The 15000-nt window shown below is 30.0% G+C and overlaps 4 protein-coding genes across 4 annotated transcripts in view; 3 read left to right on the top strand and 1 right to left on the bottom strand.

Annotated features, from left to right (window-relative positions):
* Phum_PHUM363240 (uncharacterized protein) overlaps positions 1-1712 on the bottom strand; it is a gene marked incomplete at both ends in the record, with an annotated part of 2109 nt that extends 397 nt beyond the window's left edge. Inside the window, 3 exons of the mRNA XM_002428055.1 lie at positions 1-940; positions 1025-1221; positions 1348-1712. The exon at positions 1-940 is cut by the window's left edge and continues 397 nt beyond it. Coding sequence (XP_002428100.1) covers positions 1-940; positions 1025-1221; positions 1348-1712 — 1502 coding nt within the window. The remainder of the gene's footprint in view (positions 941-1024; positions 1222-1347) is intronic.
* Phum_PHUM363230 (Calpain-5, putative) overlaps positions 1-6758 on the top strand; it is a gene marked incomplete at both ends in the record, with an annotated part of 11064 nt that extends 4306 nt beyond the window's left edge. The window contains 7 exons of the mRNA XM_002428056.1: positions 3841-3962; positions 4341-4399; positions 4430-4437; positions 4483-4559; positions 4660-5211; positions 5962-6211; positions 6579-6758. Coding sequence (XP_002428101.1) covers positions 3841-3962; positions 4341-4399; positions 4430-4437; positions 4483-4559; positions 4660-5211; positions 5962-6211; positions 6579-6758 — 1248 coding nt within the window. The remainder of the gene's footprint in view (positions 1-3840; positions 3963-4340; positions 4400-4429; positions 4438-4482; positions 4560-4659; positions 5212-5961; positions 6212-6578) is intronic.
* Positions 6759-12345: 5587 nt separating this feature from the next.
* Phum_PHUM363220 (uncharacterized protein) lies at positions 12346-14362 on the top strand (the record flags this gene model as incomplete). The annotated part of the gene is made up of 5 exons (XM_002428054.1): positions 12346-12454; positions 12534-12698; positions 12769-13634; positions 13708-13938; positions 14021-14362. The coding sequence occupies 5 exons, from the start codon at positions 12346-12348 to the stop codon at positions 14360-14362; spliced, it is 1713 nt and encodes a 570-aa protein (XP_002428099.1).
* A 117-nt stretch (positions 14363-14479) lies between these two features.
* Phum_PHUM363110 (G-protein coupled receptor, putative) overlaps positions 14480-15000 on the top strand; it is a gene marked incomplete at both ends in the record, with an annotated part of 1580 nt that continues 1059 nt past the window's right edge. Inside the window, 2 exons of the mRNA XM_002428053.1 lie at positions 14480-14679; positions 14746-14989. Coding sequence (XP_002428098.1) covers positions 14480-14679; positions 14746-14989 — 444 coding nt within the window. The remainder of the gene's footprint in view (positions 14680-14745; positions 14990-15000) is intronic.

The raw sequence follows: 15000 nt of genomic DNA, 5'->3' as shown, positions 1-15000 counted from the left end.
GACAGCACGCGAGCTGTTATGTAAAGAAACCACCAAATGAAACCGATGAGCTTTCCCAAGAAATCATCTTCAACCAAACCTTGGATTTTCCATTTTCTCGTGGGTAATGGTATAGGTTGAAAATTTTTAACGGATGTGTTACCACCCTTGACGTGTTCGGGAGTCGACATGTCGTCTATTAATGGCTCTCGCGATAAATGTTCTTCGATTGGTTTTTCTATTGTCGGCGATTGTTCGGCAGACGGGCTCGCAGTAACAATTTTACTTTCTATTAAATTCGATTGGTCCATGAGGGATTGGTCTTCCGGTTTGTCATCAGAATCGTTATTGTATTTTTCGGATATTTCATCGTCGTTTGGAATGTCCAACGGATAAGGTAGAGGTGGAGGTGGTACGTCCGGCAATGATTTAGCGGGTGATAACGAATTTGGTTGCTCCGAATCGAACGGTTGTTCCTCCAGTGATTGCCGTTCTTTGAGTGGTGATTTAGCTTCGAAACCATAAATGCTCGTCCTTATGTTGAGTGGTTCACCGTCTAAATTGTCGTCGTAATCTTTTTGTAAATCTTCGGGTAATTCATCTCCGCTTGCTTTTATGAGTCTCGCACGGATTTGTGGTGGTAGGGGTGGCAATGAAAGAATTGCCGATTGTGGAACTCCTTTTGGCAATTGCGGTTGTTTTGGAGATTCCGGTTTTATTTTTTCTTCCGTTTCTTCCACCGTCGGCGAATTATCAGCAATCGTATCGGCGGTTATTTGACTTTCGATGGTCGTCATTAAAGAAATTTTGGATTTTAATCCGGATTTTTCCGATTCTTCATTTTTTAATGACCACGGAGTTTTTCTTCCGGCCAATCGTTGACTTTCAAATCTCATGTATAAGCAAGCTGCTATCGCCACGGATGCTATCGACGTCATGATTCCTAAAAATTGTATAACACCTAAAAAAAAAAATACGAAAATTGTGAAAAACAATTCGAAATGGAGGAAAATGTACATGTAATAAATTCGAACGTGTCACGAACCTGTTCTTTCGTGTGGAATTTTATGAGAAGCCAAAATATAAGTTTGAAATAAAGCTTGAGGAGCAGCTTGAAAAAAAGCTTGGAGCAAAAGATATAATTCTGCCGGTGAGGGTTTTGAAGCTTCTGTCAAAGCTTCTTCTTTTTCAACGTCAGTCGAAAGTAATGCTTCCGTACTCCAAAACAATTTTCCAGCAAATCTAAAAAGAGTAAAAAAAAATTTATTCATGGAGGAAAACCAAATAAGGTTTTTGTTGTTGTAGAGGCGTCCAAAAGGAGGAGCGCGTCACCAACAAACAAACACATCCTCTTTTTGCATTACTCACCTTCTCATGGCGTGTATGGGAAAAAAAACGAGGAGCAAAACTTGTTTGAATATCCAATAAACTTTTTTCGTTGTGTTTTTATTCGGTTCCGGCCATTTGTTCGGATTGATGAGCGTCAATATAAAATAGACAAACGGTGGTGTATATATGAGCGTTATTGTGAGCACACCGGAAAACCATCTTTCTTCGGCAAAATGTCTTTCGACCAATGCAATATCCGTTGCAATATCGGATATGTAAACGAGACAACAAAACGCGGTGGGTAAAAGATAAAGCAACCAAATTTTTTGATTGTTTGTCAACATCGGACTGTAACGATCGATGCTTATTCTCTTACCATTTTTATTATCCATTTTACCTTCCATTTTATATTTTTATATATAAATTTATTTTTTATTTCATTAAGATCCTAACAAACATTGATTGAACTTCCGGTTATTAAAATTTATTATTTAAAAAAAAAAAAAAATTCGTTTAACTTTTTTTTTTACTTTTGCTCATGGTACGCGCGCGTTGGTTGCTTTCCTTTTTTATTTTTTATTTTTTATTTTTTCTTATTCGAAATTGTCGTGATTTGTCCTCCTCCTCCTCCTCCTTCTCCTAAAACAAACAAACAAAAAAAAAACAAATAAAGAAAAATTAAAAAAAAAAAAAATTACGTCACCGGAACTGAATAATTTCGATGACGTATATAAAAAGCTCAAATAAAAATTACTGACAATTATTATTATTATTATTATTATTATTATTATTATTATTATTATTATTATTATTATCGAAGCGAAAGAGGTTTTTTTTTTGTAAAAGAAATAAAAATAAACCACGTCTAGACCCTCGAAATGAATAAATTCACTATTATTATTATTATTTTTTTTTTTTTTACATAACCACAATCATCATCATCATCGCGATCATGATCACGTGGTGCGTAACGACTCGGAATGAAATGATTTGATTAAATGAATCTTGAATCTTTTTCCGACGAGTTGTTGTTGTTGTTGTTGTTGTTTTCACTCGAAATCTAATAATTAGATACGCGAATCAAAAATAAAATTTTTTTTTTTTCAGTCATTTTTTCAACACGCAAACAATCGCGAGCGGCACGCACTTGCACATGCACACGCACATGCACACACGCACGCACTTCCTTTTAATTTTTTTTTTTTTTTAAAGGCGAAACCGAAACTTTTTCGACGCGAATTTTATTATACCTGGAACTAAAACTACGACTACGATAATACTACGACGATTAACCGTTATTGTTTGTTTGTTTGTTTGTTTTTGTCCAGTAAGTCGTCAACGTTATCATACGGAATTTAAATGATAATTTAAATGTTTTAAAAAATAGTCCAACCGGTTTTTTTTTTTTTTTTTTTTTTTTTTTTTTTAAAGAAGGGGGCGGTGAGAGAAGGGTGATAATTTTTTTTTTCTTTTTTTTTCCTTCCCCTCCCCCCGATAATTTCCTTCGACGTGATTTTTTGAAAATGACGAAAACGTTTGTTGGAGACAACCGAAGAAGGCAGACGGGGTAAAACAGACACGCGATCGTCGTCGTTCGTACGAATCCTTTTCCGGAATTCATAATAATAATTATTATAAAAAAAAGGACGAAAAAAAAAGTTATTTGATTTAATTATCGTTTTCGACTGACACTCATTATCATTCATACGTGAAATGATACGTTTCCGGTTTTGATCGTGGCGCAAAATTTTAAAAAATACCGTTATAGGATTAAGAGGTTAAAAAAATAATAAAAAAAATTTGGCGTGTGTTTTGTTTTATTTAAATAAAAGAAATAAAAAAAAATTTTTTTTTTAAATACGTCAAATGATTGATTGATTGATTGATTAGGTGATCAATTAACGAAAAGAAAAAGCGTAACTAAAAAAAATGGGGAGGTAAAAGTGAAAAAGTTGAAATTTTTTTTTTAAAAAAAAAAAGGAAATCGTTTCGCATCGGTGAACAATTCTTTTCGTCCTTTTTTTTTTTATTTTGTCGAACGAATTTGAACGAACTGTTTAATAAAAAAATTATCGTGGCAGGAGAATGTAAAAATAAAAAAATAATAAAAAGGATTCGATGAGGAATCGAACTAAACGTTCTCCCGTTTTAGAAAAAAAAGGGATCGTTGAAAAAATTTTTTTTAATTTTCTCTTTTTGGTCAGCCGTTCGTTTATTTCACAAATTAATCCCGCCGAACGGATTCGATAATTATTATTATTAAATGATTTTATTATAAAAAAAAAAAACAAAATTGAAAATAGTCAGTCAATCATTCGGTGATTGATCAATTTAAACAAAAAAAAAATTAATTAATTCGTCTTTTTTAAAATTAAATTGCAATTTTTTTTTTTTTTTTTAAATTTTTCAAAACTTTTATGCATTTGAATATTAAAATTATTATTATTTTTATTATTATTATTATTATTATTTATTTTAATAAAATAGTTTAAATTCGTAATAATAATGATAATGATAATGATATGATTTCAGGCCTCTTCTCCGGAAGAATTAGGGCAACGTACCGAAGTTGGCCTCGTACGTGGTCAAGCCTATCACGTGACGGCCGTTAAAAAAATACATTTGGGAGATTTAAAAATTCGTAATTTGTTTAAGTATGTTTACATTTCGTTTATTTATTTATTATTATTATTATCGTTTTTTTTCGACTGCAAAAAATTTTTTTTTATCCGGAAAAACGTTCGTTGTCGAATTTTTTTAAAATTTGGATAAGAGGGGGTTTCTTAAAAGACATTTTTGATATTTTACAACGTTCGTGTACCTGTTCGACCTTGTTATCATTTCCGTTTTCCTCTCGAAAACGAATGGGAAGGAGGAAAATGGCGTGAAATCAGACAAACAAAAGTTTTTTTTAAATTTACGGTTCGATGAATTCCACAAAAAAAAGTCAAAGCAATCGAAAACGCGCAACAATAAATAAATACTAATGATAATAATAAAGGCAAATAAAAAATTTTTTTTTGCAGAGGAAGAGAAAAAATATCTGTGATAAGATTAAGAGATACTGGAATAATGAAATCTGGAGAAAATAGTCCTACTAAAAGCATAACGTCGAATGCAGAAGACGACGTTTACGCGTATTCGACATCGAAATTGACCAAACTCATGTCGAAGAATCCAAATTGGGCAAAAATGAAAGAATCCTACAGGGAAAAATTGGGTCTTTACACGGATTACGGTGGCGAATTCTGGTGTGAAAATTATTAATCACAACGTGAACGATTCTCCCTTCCCCCGATCAAAAATTTTTTTTTATTTTCCTCGTTAAATAAATAATTTTCCAATTTCCAGGATGCCTTTCGAAGATTTCATATCGAATTTAGAAGAAATATCGATTATTAGATTATTCAATAATAATTTATTTGCGAGAGGACGTGAGTGGCGAGAATCCTGGGTCAAAGGTTCCTGGACGATAGGTCACAAGGGAAGTTTATCCGATCGATCCGGAGGTGGAAACGTGGATTCCGAAACTTTTCTAAGGAATCCGCAATATTTGTTCGAAATCGAGAGCGAAGAGGATGAAGTGACGGTTCAGGTTTTACAATGGGACGGAGTCGAACCCTCGACTCCGATAAACGAAACGGAAGTCGTGAGACCGCGTCACAGGACTCTACTCATCGGTTTCTCTATATTGAGAGTCGAAACGAACCGGAAGTACAGACTTCATAAAATATTACCATTTTGTCAACCACTCGTGTCTATGGATCACCAAAGAAAAAGAGAATTATATTACAGGGGATTTTTTCCAGCTGGAAAATATTTATTAGTTCCTACAACATACAAACCTGGAGCCGAGGGAAATTTTTTAATACGAATGTTTTCTCAGGGAAATTTAAAACTCCGGTAAGGTGCCTGTTTGTTTGTTTGTTTGTTTCTGAACGTTTATCCGTTCCTTTTTCGTTCGACCTACTTTTTGTTTTTTTTGCTTTGACGCCGGTGAAACAAAATTCAATTAAAAATTTTTGGAAATGTTTCGTAGATTATTGTCATAGAAAGTTTGTCCATCCGGTCTCTGGAGAATTTTTATTTTTTGTAAAACTCTTAAGTGACTTTAAAACGTTCGATTTTAACGCGTTCGTTTTTACCTTTAGTCAATAAGGCGATAGATGAAATATTTAATTCATATGAACTTTTTTATTTTGTTTACGATCGTTATCTGTTATCATACACGTGCGTGAATCGTTATCAGTGATGATGATGATGATAAAATAAAAATAAAAATCAATAAACCGGTTTTAAAAAAAAAATTTTTTTTTGGGGAGATTCTGATTGGAAAAATTGTTTTTTATTTTCATCATTTATTTTCTCTCTCTCTTGCTCTATGATATCATCTCTGTCTCTCTCTAGCTCAAGGGCTCGTGCGAAATCAATTTTATTTTCGTTTTTTTTTTTTTTTTTTTATTTACGATTGAAGTCTGTTAACACTTAAACTTCTGTCAGATTTTTTTTTTTTTTTTTTAAATTGAACCGTTCGGTTTCCATCAATTGATTTTAATTACGGTTATAAATTTTTTTTTGTTTGCGTTCGTTCGTTCGATCGATCGATCGATCTATCGAAACAAATAAAAATAAAAAATTTTTTTTCTATTACAGGGAAGTTAATCGCGATACGCCAAAGACGAGACAAAATTTTTTCTGCATATCTAGTCCGGTACTATGGATAACTGTGATAACATTAAAAGGAGCCGCGGGTTTGGGATCATCCGGTAAAAACGTTTTTTGCACTATAAAATGCGAAAGGGATAAAGTCAAAAGTCAAATGTCGAAAAGTCACAAAGAAATCGAATGGAACGACATTTTTATTTTTTACAGGAAGAATCCGAATCGTCCGATAATAATTAAGGTAAGGTAACGTGGCACACGATTAATAACGAACGCGTGGTTACAGACGAAACGAAACGTGACGTGACGTGTGACGTGTGACGTGACGTGGAAATTAGAAAATGAAAAATCATAACGTAATAAAAATCCGATTCCAAAATGATAAATAATTGTTTGATTGATTGATTGAAGAGACAATAAATTTATTGTTGCGAATACTATTAAACGAAATCAATAAATCAATAAAAAGGAGGACGACAGCAAAATAATTATTATTATTATCATGCTGTCGTGTTTGTGACGGGGGGCGATGGGTCTTATATTGTAAAAAACGACGAAATGATCATCATTATCGTTGTTATATATATGTATGTATATATTATTCGTAGGTGTACAGTCACAGAATGTTAGGAAGGAATAAATTTTTAGGATGGACCGAACTTCCAGCATCTGTGAATCATTTGACGTCACCGCTGGAAGCGACGCTCCTGAGAAAAGACAATAATCCAATTGAAAACGCAATTATCAAATTAGACGTTCTTACGGAAGACAATCTTATGGCGGTTTAATAACCTTTTTCCGCCGCGATTAAATTTTTTTTATTTTTTAAATTGCGTGACCGCTGCGTTGTTGTTGTCCGTTGTGTCACCGCCGCCGCATCCGCGTACGTCACCGCATACGTCACCGCGTATTTTACACGCACACACACACACGCGTCCTCGAAACTGTCTCACCCGCCGAATTATTTTTATTTATTTATTTCCCTCTCACCCTACCTTTCCCCATCCTTCGTCGCTCGCATATATTCCGCGTTTTTTTTTTTTTTTGTCGATTTCGAGAAAATTCCAGACGTTTTTTTTTTTTTTCGTTTTCTGGAAAATTCAAAGGACGTTCGCCTTGTTATCAATACTCACGCACGCGTAATAATTATTTATTACTAGTTACGAATTAATTGTTTGTTTTTATTTTCTATACGAAAATATACGAAAGTGCCTCAAAATAATAATAATAATAATAATGATACTAATAATAATAATAATTAAATAGAAATTTATGCGTATAGGAAATAATTAATAATTTTTTTGACGTCATCAAATTTCGGAGCTTTCGATTAATTTTAAAAGCACGAAAAAAAGAAAATTTTTTTTTTTTATAGTTTTAACAAAAAAAATTTAATTATTATTATCGTTATTATCATTATTATTATTATTAATGCACATAATACGTTGCCTTTTTAAAATTTTAATAAAATTTATTATCGATAATAATAATAATAATTATTATTAATATTTTAAAATTAATTTCCTGAAGTTTTTGACTTGACGTGATCGAATTAAAAAAATTTTTTTTTTTTTTTTTTATTCGTGACATTTATATAATAAGTTCAAATTTTTTTACTTTTTCCCCTTTACCTTCATTCCCTTTCCCCTCCCAACCCTACACTATTTTACGCACGTACCCCTCCCTTCTTCCACTCTCCCCGTCCCCCTGCAAAAAACGCACACGATTTCAACCTTCACCTTTTTACATTTTTACATTTTTTGCTCCCTCCTTTGAATTTTTTTCCCTTCGTTCTGGTTTTTTTTACGGAAAAAAAATTTTGAAATTCCAGTAAATAATAATAATAATAATAATAATAATAATAATAATAATGATTTTTTTTTATGGATAATATTAACACGTTAATGCAAATTTTTGTAAGATCGTCGACCTAAATTTTCCAGAAAACCCTCTCGAAAGTTTTATACTGTTAAGTTGAATTTACTTTTACCTCAACATCAACGATTTAAAATCTTAATCAAACCGTAAAAAAAAAAAAATAATAATAATAATAACGTTATAATAATAATAATAATAATAAAATTAATTTCGACTTACATAAGTTTTATAATAACTTTTATTATTATTATTAATTAATTAATTATAATATTAGAAATAATTATTTTTATTTATTTAACCGGAAACTAATTTTTTTTTTAATTTTAACCGAAACGTTAAAAAACTGGGTTAACGCCCGAATATTTTATTATTATTATTATTAAATTTTGTTAATGATGATGATAATTAATAATAATAATAATAATAATAATAATAATAATAATAATAATAATAATAATAATAATAATAATAATAATAATAAATCAATAATAAAAAAAAAATTAGAAAAAAAAGAAAAAAATTAAAAATTATTTCGTAACCCGGATGAATCATTAAAAAAAAAATTTAAGCCGTTATTATTATTATTATTATTATTAAAGTTTTCAAAAAAAAAAGCAAAACGTTAACTTTGACCCGTGAAAAAAAGTGAGAGAGAGAGAGAGAGATAGAGAAAGAGAGAGAGAGAGAAATAAGACGACGTCAATAATTCGATAAAATGAATGAGAGAAAACAAAAATTTAAAGTACAAAATCGGTTTAAATTTTTTTTATTTTTAGAAAGAACGAATCCCCGCACCCTCCCCCCACACCTCCTGACATAAGGTAAACATAGGAAGAAAAAAAACATAATAATAATTATAAACATTAAAAACATGTTTTCGATTATTGTAAAGGAAAACATGACGGCTCACCCAAAATAAAAAATCTATGAGGCACTGAAAAATTTCACGCACTCACGAACACATGCAAATTAATAATAATAATAATAATAATAATGATAATATTTACCCTTTAAAATATCGTTCCTATCATCATCATCATCATCATCATCGACATCGTCATCATCATCATCATAATAATAATAATAATCGTAATCCCCGCATCGATAAACGCATCATCCTCGTTAACAAAAAATAAATAAATAAAACGATAACGATTATAATAATAATTTATTTATTTATTTATTTTTTTTACGTAATAAAAACGACGTCACTTTTTGCTAATAATAATAATAATAATATTTACATAAATTTACTTTAATAAACAACAATAATAATAATAACAAAACGAAATTAATAAAACGAGAAAAATTTTCAAGAAATTTTCTAAAAAAAAAAAATTGCGGCGCACCCCCGGATAATTCACACACACACACCCTTAAAAAAAACCGGATAAATAACAATAATAATACTAATAATAATAATAATAATGATAATAATAATATTTATATTTTTTTTTTTTACACGATCGAAACTTAAAAAAAAAAATTCAAAAATTTAAAAAAAAACAACGAAAAATTTTTAACAATTTAAATTTAATTAATTAATTTATTTATTTAATGATGATTTAATAATAATAATAATAATAATATTAATTATTATTATTATTATTTTATTTAAAAAAATTTAAAATTTAAAAACATTTTTAACATAAATATATATTTTGTTTTCGTAGAAAATAAACACACACCCATTAACTTTCCGCCATTTTGTTTATATTCAATTACGGTTTTTTTTTTTTTTCCCCGACGTTCCTGCAAAATTTTCCCGTTTTTTTTTTCGTCGAATTTGATTTTATTCGAATCGTGTGTGACTCCCTGTTTTTTTTTTTTTTTTTTTTTTTTTATTGTTAAAATTTTTCCTTCGACCGTTTTCGACTGCGACTGTTCGATACGAATATTTAATCGTTATCGTATTGAACATGCTCGTTTCGATTTTTCCCCCCAATAAATAAGAAAAAAACTGTTTTGCTTTAACTATTGTAATTTTTTTTATTAATCGTTAGATGTCGCGCATATCAATAAAAAAATTTTCCTCTCGTGCGATTTAATTAATAATACGGTATGTTTTGCGGTTATTCGAATCGTTTTTTTTTTTAAATTTTGTAATTACGTCATCACTTTTCCTCCACCATTTTTTTTTTAAATTCGTTTGTTTGTTTGACATTTGAAGAAAACCCCCGGATGGGATGTCAACCCCCCCTTTACCGTTAAATTCTCAGAATCCTCGTGGACAGACACCCTTAGGAGATGAATTTCGTTTGTTTTTCATTTCCATACTACCGATTCGCCGCCATTTTTCCATTCTTTTTTCTCCGGTTATTAATAAATAAATAAATAAAAGTTTTTAATAAATTTATCACAAAAATAAGAAGAGTACATAAATAATAAATAACGGTCGTATAAATAATTAATTTGTTTTTAATAATTTAAATTTTGATGCTCACATTTTAATAAATAATTTAATTTTTTTTAAAAAAAAATTAAATCGAACATTTTATACAAAAAAATTTTTTTTTTAATAAATAAATAATTTTTGTTAATGATAAGTTAATTAATAATTTAATAAATAAAATAATGCTGGAAAAATGAGGCGAAAGAAAAAAATTTTGTTTGTAAGAAGATGAAAATATTGTTTTGATTTTTGAAAAAAAAAATGAAAGAAAAATTATTCGAATGATTTACTTTTTTTTTTTTTTAAATTTTCTTTTAAAATTTGATAAAGTTTGATTTGAAATTCCAGATTTTCCGAGAGAAAATCTAGAGAAAAAAATCGAGGAAAATGGGAAAAGGAAAAAAGAAGAACGTTTTTAGAATAAGATGAATTGATAGAAAACATTTTCCAGCTTTTTTATTTTGTTTCGGTAAAAAAATGGCGGAGTTGGTGGTTGTTTTGAGTTGGTACCCATTCGAGTACCGACTACCATCATCATCATCATCATCCTGGAAAACAAAGATTTTATCCAAAAAACGTAACCGACATCGATTTAAAAAAAAATTTTTTTTTTTGTATACTTGATTCGACGAATCCATTTTTCCGATTATCTTATCCGTTCGTTATTAAATTAATTTTTCCACCCTTAAGTGAGTTATCATATCAGGAAAATTTTTATCAGTCGATTGATAAAAAATTATAAATTAATTAATACTAACGGGGAGGGGGGAAGTTTCGTGAAGGAGAAAATCAGTTGGAAAATCCCGTTCGAAAAAAATAGAGAAAAGAAGGAGAAGAAAAAAGTTATGATATTTAAAGGGAAGAGAGAGAGAGAGGGATTAAAGGTCAAGTATTTAATAAATTTTCAATTTTCCTTTCTCTCTCTTTCCCCAACCCTCCCCTTTTCCACACAAATTTTTCCAAACGGTTATTAATTTTCACTCGTGTGACAACATTTGTCGTAGTGAACATAAAATCATCCATTTTGTTTTTTTTTGGTTTTTCCGGAGTTAAAAATTGTAACGCGATGAATTTTCCGTTCGTTTTATTATTATTATTATTATTATTAATCAATTCGTTTTTTTTCACGTTCGTTATTTGTTATAAATCCTGTTCGGAAAAGTTATATGATAATTTAATAAAAATATTTAATGAAAAAAAAGAAATTTCAAAAGGAAAATGTCAATTATTAAATTTTTTTATTTATCAAAACGATCGATATTGGTCGGGATTACGTCACGATAATCGATATTTATTTTTTTATTACGATTCGATGGAATGTTCTAGAAGGGAAAATTTACAAAACGATCGTAATTATTTATGCGGTATTATTAATAATAATAATTACGGTGTAATCATCAACTTTTGCGGTAACGTGAAAGATTTCGATAAAAATTGTTTTGATAAATTTTTCCACTTCCGTTACGATGATGATGACGTCATAAAATTAAATTTTTCATCGTCTGGCGGCGCGGAGTTAGAAAATTTTCAAATTTTATATAAAAATAATAATAATAATAATAATAATAATAATAATAATAATAATAATAATAATAATAATAAAAGAAAATCTTTTGATAATGATTTTTATTATTCGGAGATCGGTTACCCTCGCATCCATTCATCAAATTCTTCTTTTATCAATAATAATAATAATGATTATAATAATAAATCCGAAATAGTGGAATTATATATCAAAGGATTAGGAACGTCGTCAATTTTTCGTACTTACAATTTGGAAAATTCTAGAAGAAAAAAATTTTCTAGGGCGGAACGACGGCGTTATATATCAAAAAGGGAAAAACCACGTCAAGATTTAAAAGATTTAAATTATTCTTACAACGACTCTTGTAAAACTAACGAGAAATTTTTTAAAGATTTTTGTTTTTTTTTAAAATTCCACGTTTATTCCCTTCCAGGTAAATATTTTTAAACGAATGAATGACTGAATGACTGATCGAATGAACCCGTTCTTTTATTTCCTTTTGTTTTTGTTTTACTTTATTTAAGTGATAGGTGAAAATTTTCACAATGGAAAACCGTTAAACGAATTTTTACTCGCACAAATGTTGGCTAATTCCACGAAAAGTTGTCAACTCGAACATCCGGATGCACTCGGACTCGCAGTCGAAGATGAACTTGAAAATAAATTTGTCATAAATTATTTAAAAAGTCGTGAGTGTGTAATTTTAATTTATTAATTTATTATTATTATCATTGTTACTCCAAAAAATTATTTAAATTCTTTTTCCAGTGTCGGTCGAAAGTCACACGATCGTTTTAACATCCGGTGTAAAAGAAAAAAACAAACCTGGACAATGGCAAGATTGGAACATGAAAGTCGATCAAAAAGTAATCAATTTAGTCGATAATACGGATATTAAAACTAATGACGTCATGTTATACGCCATCAATACGAGTGAGTGATGGTAAATTATTATTATTATCTATATTATATTTATTTTTTTCAAATATTGATGAATTTACAGCGAATTACAATTGGCAATTGATAAACTTATCAGAAATGATATCGACCAATAAAACAAAAGAATGGTACGTAATGTGTAAAAGACGTTACAATCCAAGAAACATAAATTCTGACCTTCTTAAAAAATGTTTGAAATATTATAACGGTAGCAAATGCTACAGTTCGACGAAAATAACGAAATATTGTTGCGCCGTCGATGAAAATGGCGAAATTTGGTTCGGTTGCCCGCAAGAAATAATAAACAAACAATACGAGGACGATACCGACTGCATATGGAGTTGCGGTTCGGACGGTCTTTTTTTACAAGAATATCCGATATGCAGAGGACAAACGGCATGCGAATATGTTTTAAATCGGATTAAATATTCGGCACCTGCCGGAAGACACGCCACGAGTTTTTGTCCGAACAAATTAAGCGGGTATTCCTATTGGTACTGTCATCATAATAAAACATTCATCGGTTCCCCGAAAACCGTATGTTGCGAAACTGATAAAATTTGCAAAGCCGCAGATTCATACTTAAACGTTTGGACATCTTGCCCATCTAGATTGGCACAAAAAAGAGTCACATGTCCGAAAGGATCAATTTTTAAAAATGCCATCGCCGAATGGTATTGTACGCCGGAATTAAAATTCAAAGGTAATCCGGATTATAATAATTGTAACAAAGGTGGAAAACCGTGTGAGAAAAAAGACAATCACGGTAGGTTGTGGAAAATTCCCGGAGGATCTCTCGGACAAAAAATTTGCCCGAAAAAATTAAAAGGTACTTGTCATTGGAGTTGTAACGTATTTGGAAAATTCGAAACTCTATTCCCCGATTGTTCGAAATGTCAAGCCGATTGGATGGATAAAGTTTCAGATAAGGTAAATATAAAAAAAAAAACCTGTTCGTACCTGATATTGTTTATGACGTCGTAAACTTATTTTATAATTTTAGATAAAAAATGGCACGCACTACAAAGTGATTATGGAAATGATGAAAAATCACACGGAGATCGAAGATTTAACTATTGGATTTTATCACGTGATTAATTTAACAACGGCTTGCGTTGATTTGTTTAAAAAACAAAACAAACAAAACAAAACATTGTTTAATGATTTTTTAATCGATTATTCAAAAATATTAAAAAATCTCGCTGGAAAACCAAAAATATGGTCGACGTTTATGGTTTGCTTGTTCATTTTTCTTTTTTTGCCCCCCCCCCCCGTTAAATAGAAAAAACTTTTGAGAATTTTCTTCTGTTTTGCAGGCTTCGAGCAGGACCGAATACGCGAATAAAATATTAAAAACAACACAAAATGCAACATTCGCATATTTAACGTTCAAATCAGGATTCGATAACGAACGTAAAAGTTTCGATAAAATTTTAGCAGATTACGACGAAGACGGTTTCGATTATTTCGTTTATTACAATACGTCATTAACGGGTAGTAAATTTCCTATAAGTGATAATGATAATGATGATAATGCGAAAAAAAATTGGAAATTAATAATTAATGAGGTCGAGGATAATAAGAACGGTACGAATTTTGCCGCCATGGGTTTGATAATGAATTATTCTCTTAGCAGCCTCATGTTTCCCATACGGTAATACCTACAACTACTACTACTTTTCATTATTATTATTATTAATAATTGTTATTTAAGATTTTGTTTGTTTGTTTGTTTGTTTGTCGCCGACAGAAATGATAATAAAAACGAATTGAAAATGAATGCACCTGCCGTTAGTTTTACAATAGCGACAACAGAAAATGGAGAAATTATTATTTTACCAAATGTTTCAATTAGTTTAACATTCAAACACACAATTAAAACGAGACATCCGAAAACGAAAATAATAAAAAGAAAATTACATAAAAACGAACAACCTTCTGGAATATTCGGTTCAACGGATTGTTATTATTTCAAGTGAGTATAATTATTTTATTTTGAAAAAAAAAAAATTCCAATCATCGTCTGCTGTTAAATTTTCAGCAAAGAATCCGATTGGATGAATCACGGATGTAAAGTTTCATCGACTTCGCAAGAACATACGGAATGTATTTGTAATCATTTATCGACGATCGGTTTGCTTATGAGTTTACATCATTACGAACCGGATACGGTACTGGAAACGGTTTCTTTAGTTAGCAGTAGCATAACGATAATCGCATTGATATTGACTCTACTCGTTTTTATACTTTTCGATTCAATAAAAAACGAAAGGATATTGATCGGTGTTAATCTTTG

This window comes from Pediculus humanus, genomic scaffold (genome assembly GCF_000006295.1).
Source record: "Pediculus humanus corporis 1103172107781 genomic scaffold, whole genome shotgun sequence".
Lineage (NCBI taxonomy): Eukaryota > Metazoa > Arthropoda > Insecta > Psocodea > Pediculidae > Pediculus > Pediculus humanus.
This window is presented reverse-complemented; position numbering and strand designations above follow the sequence as displayed.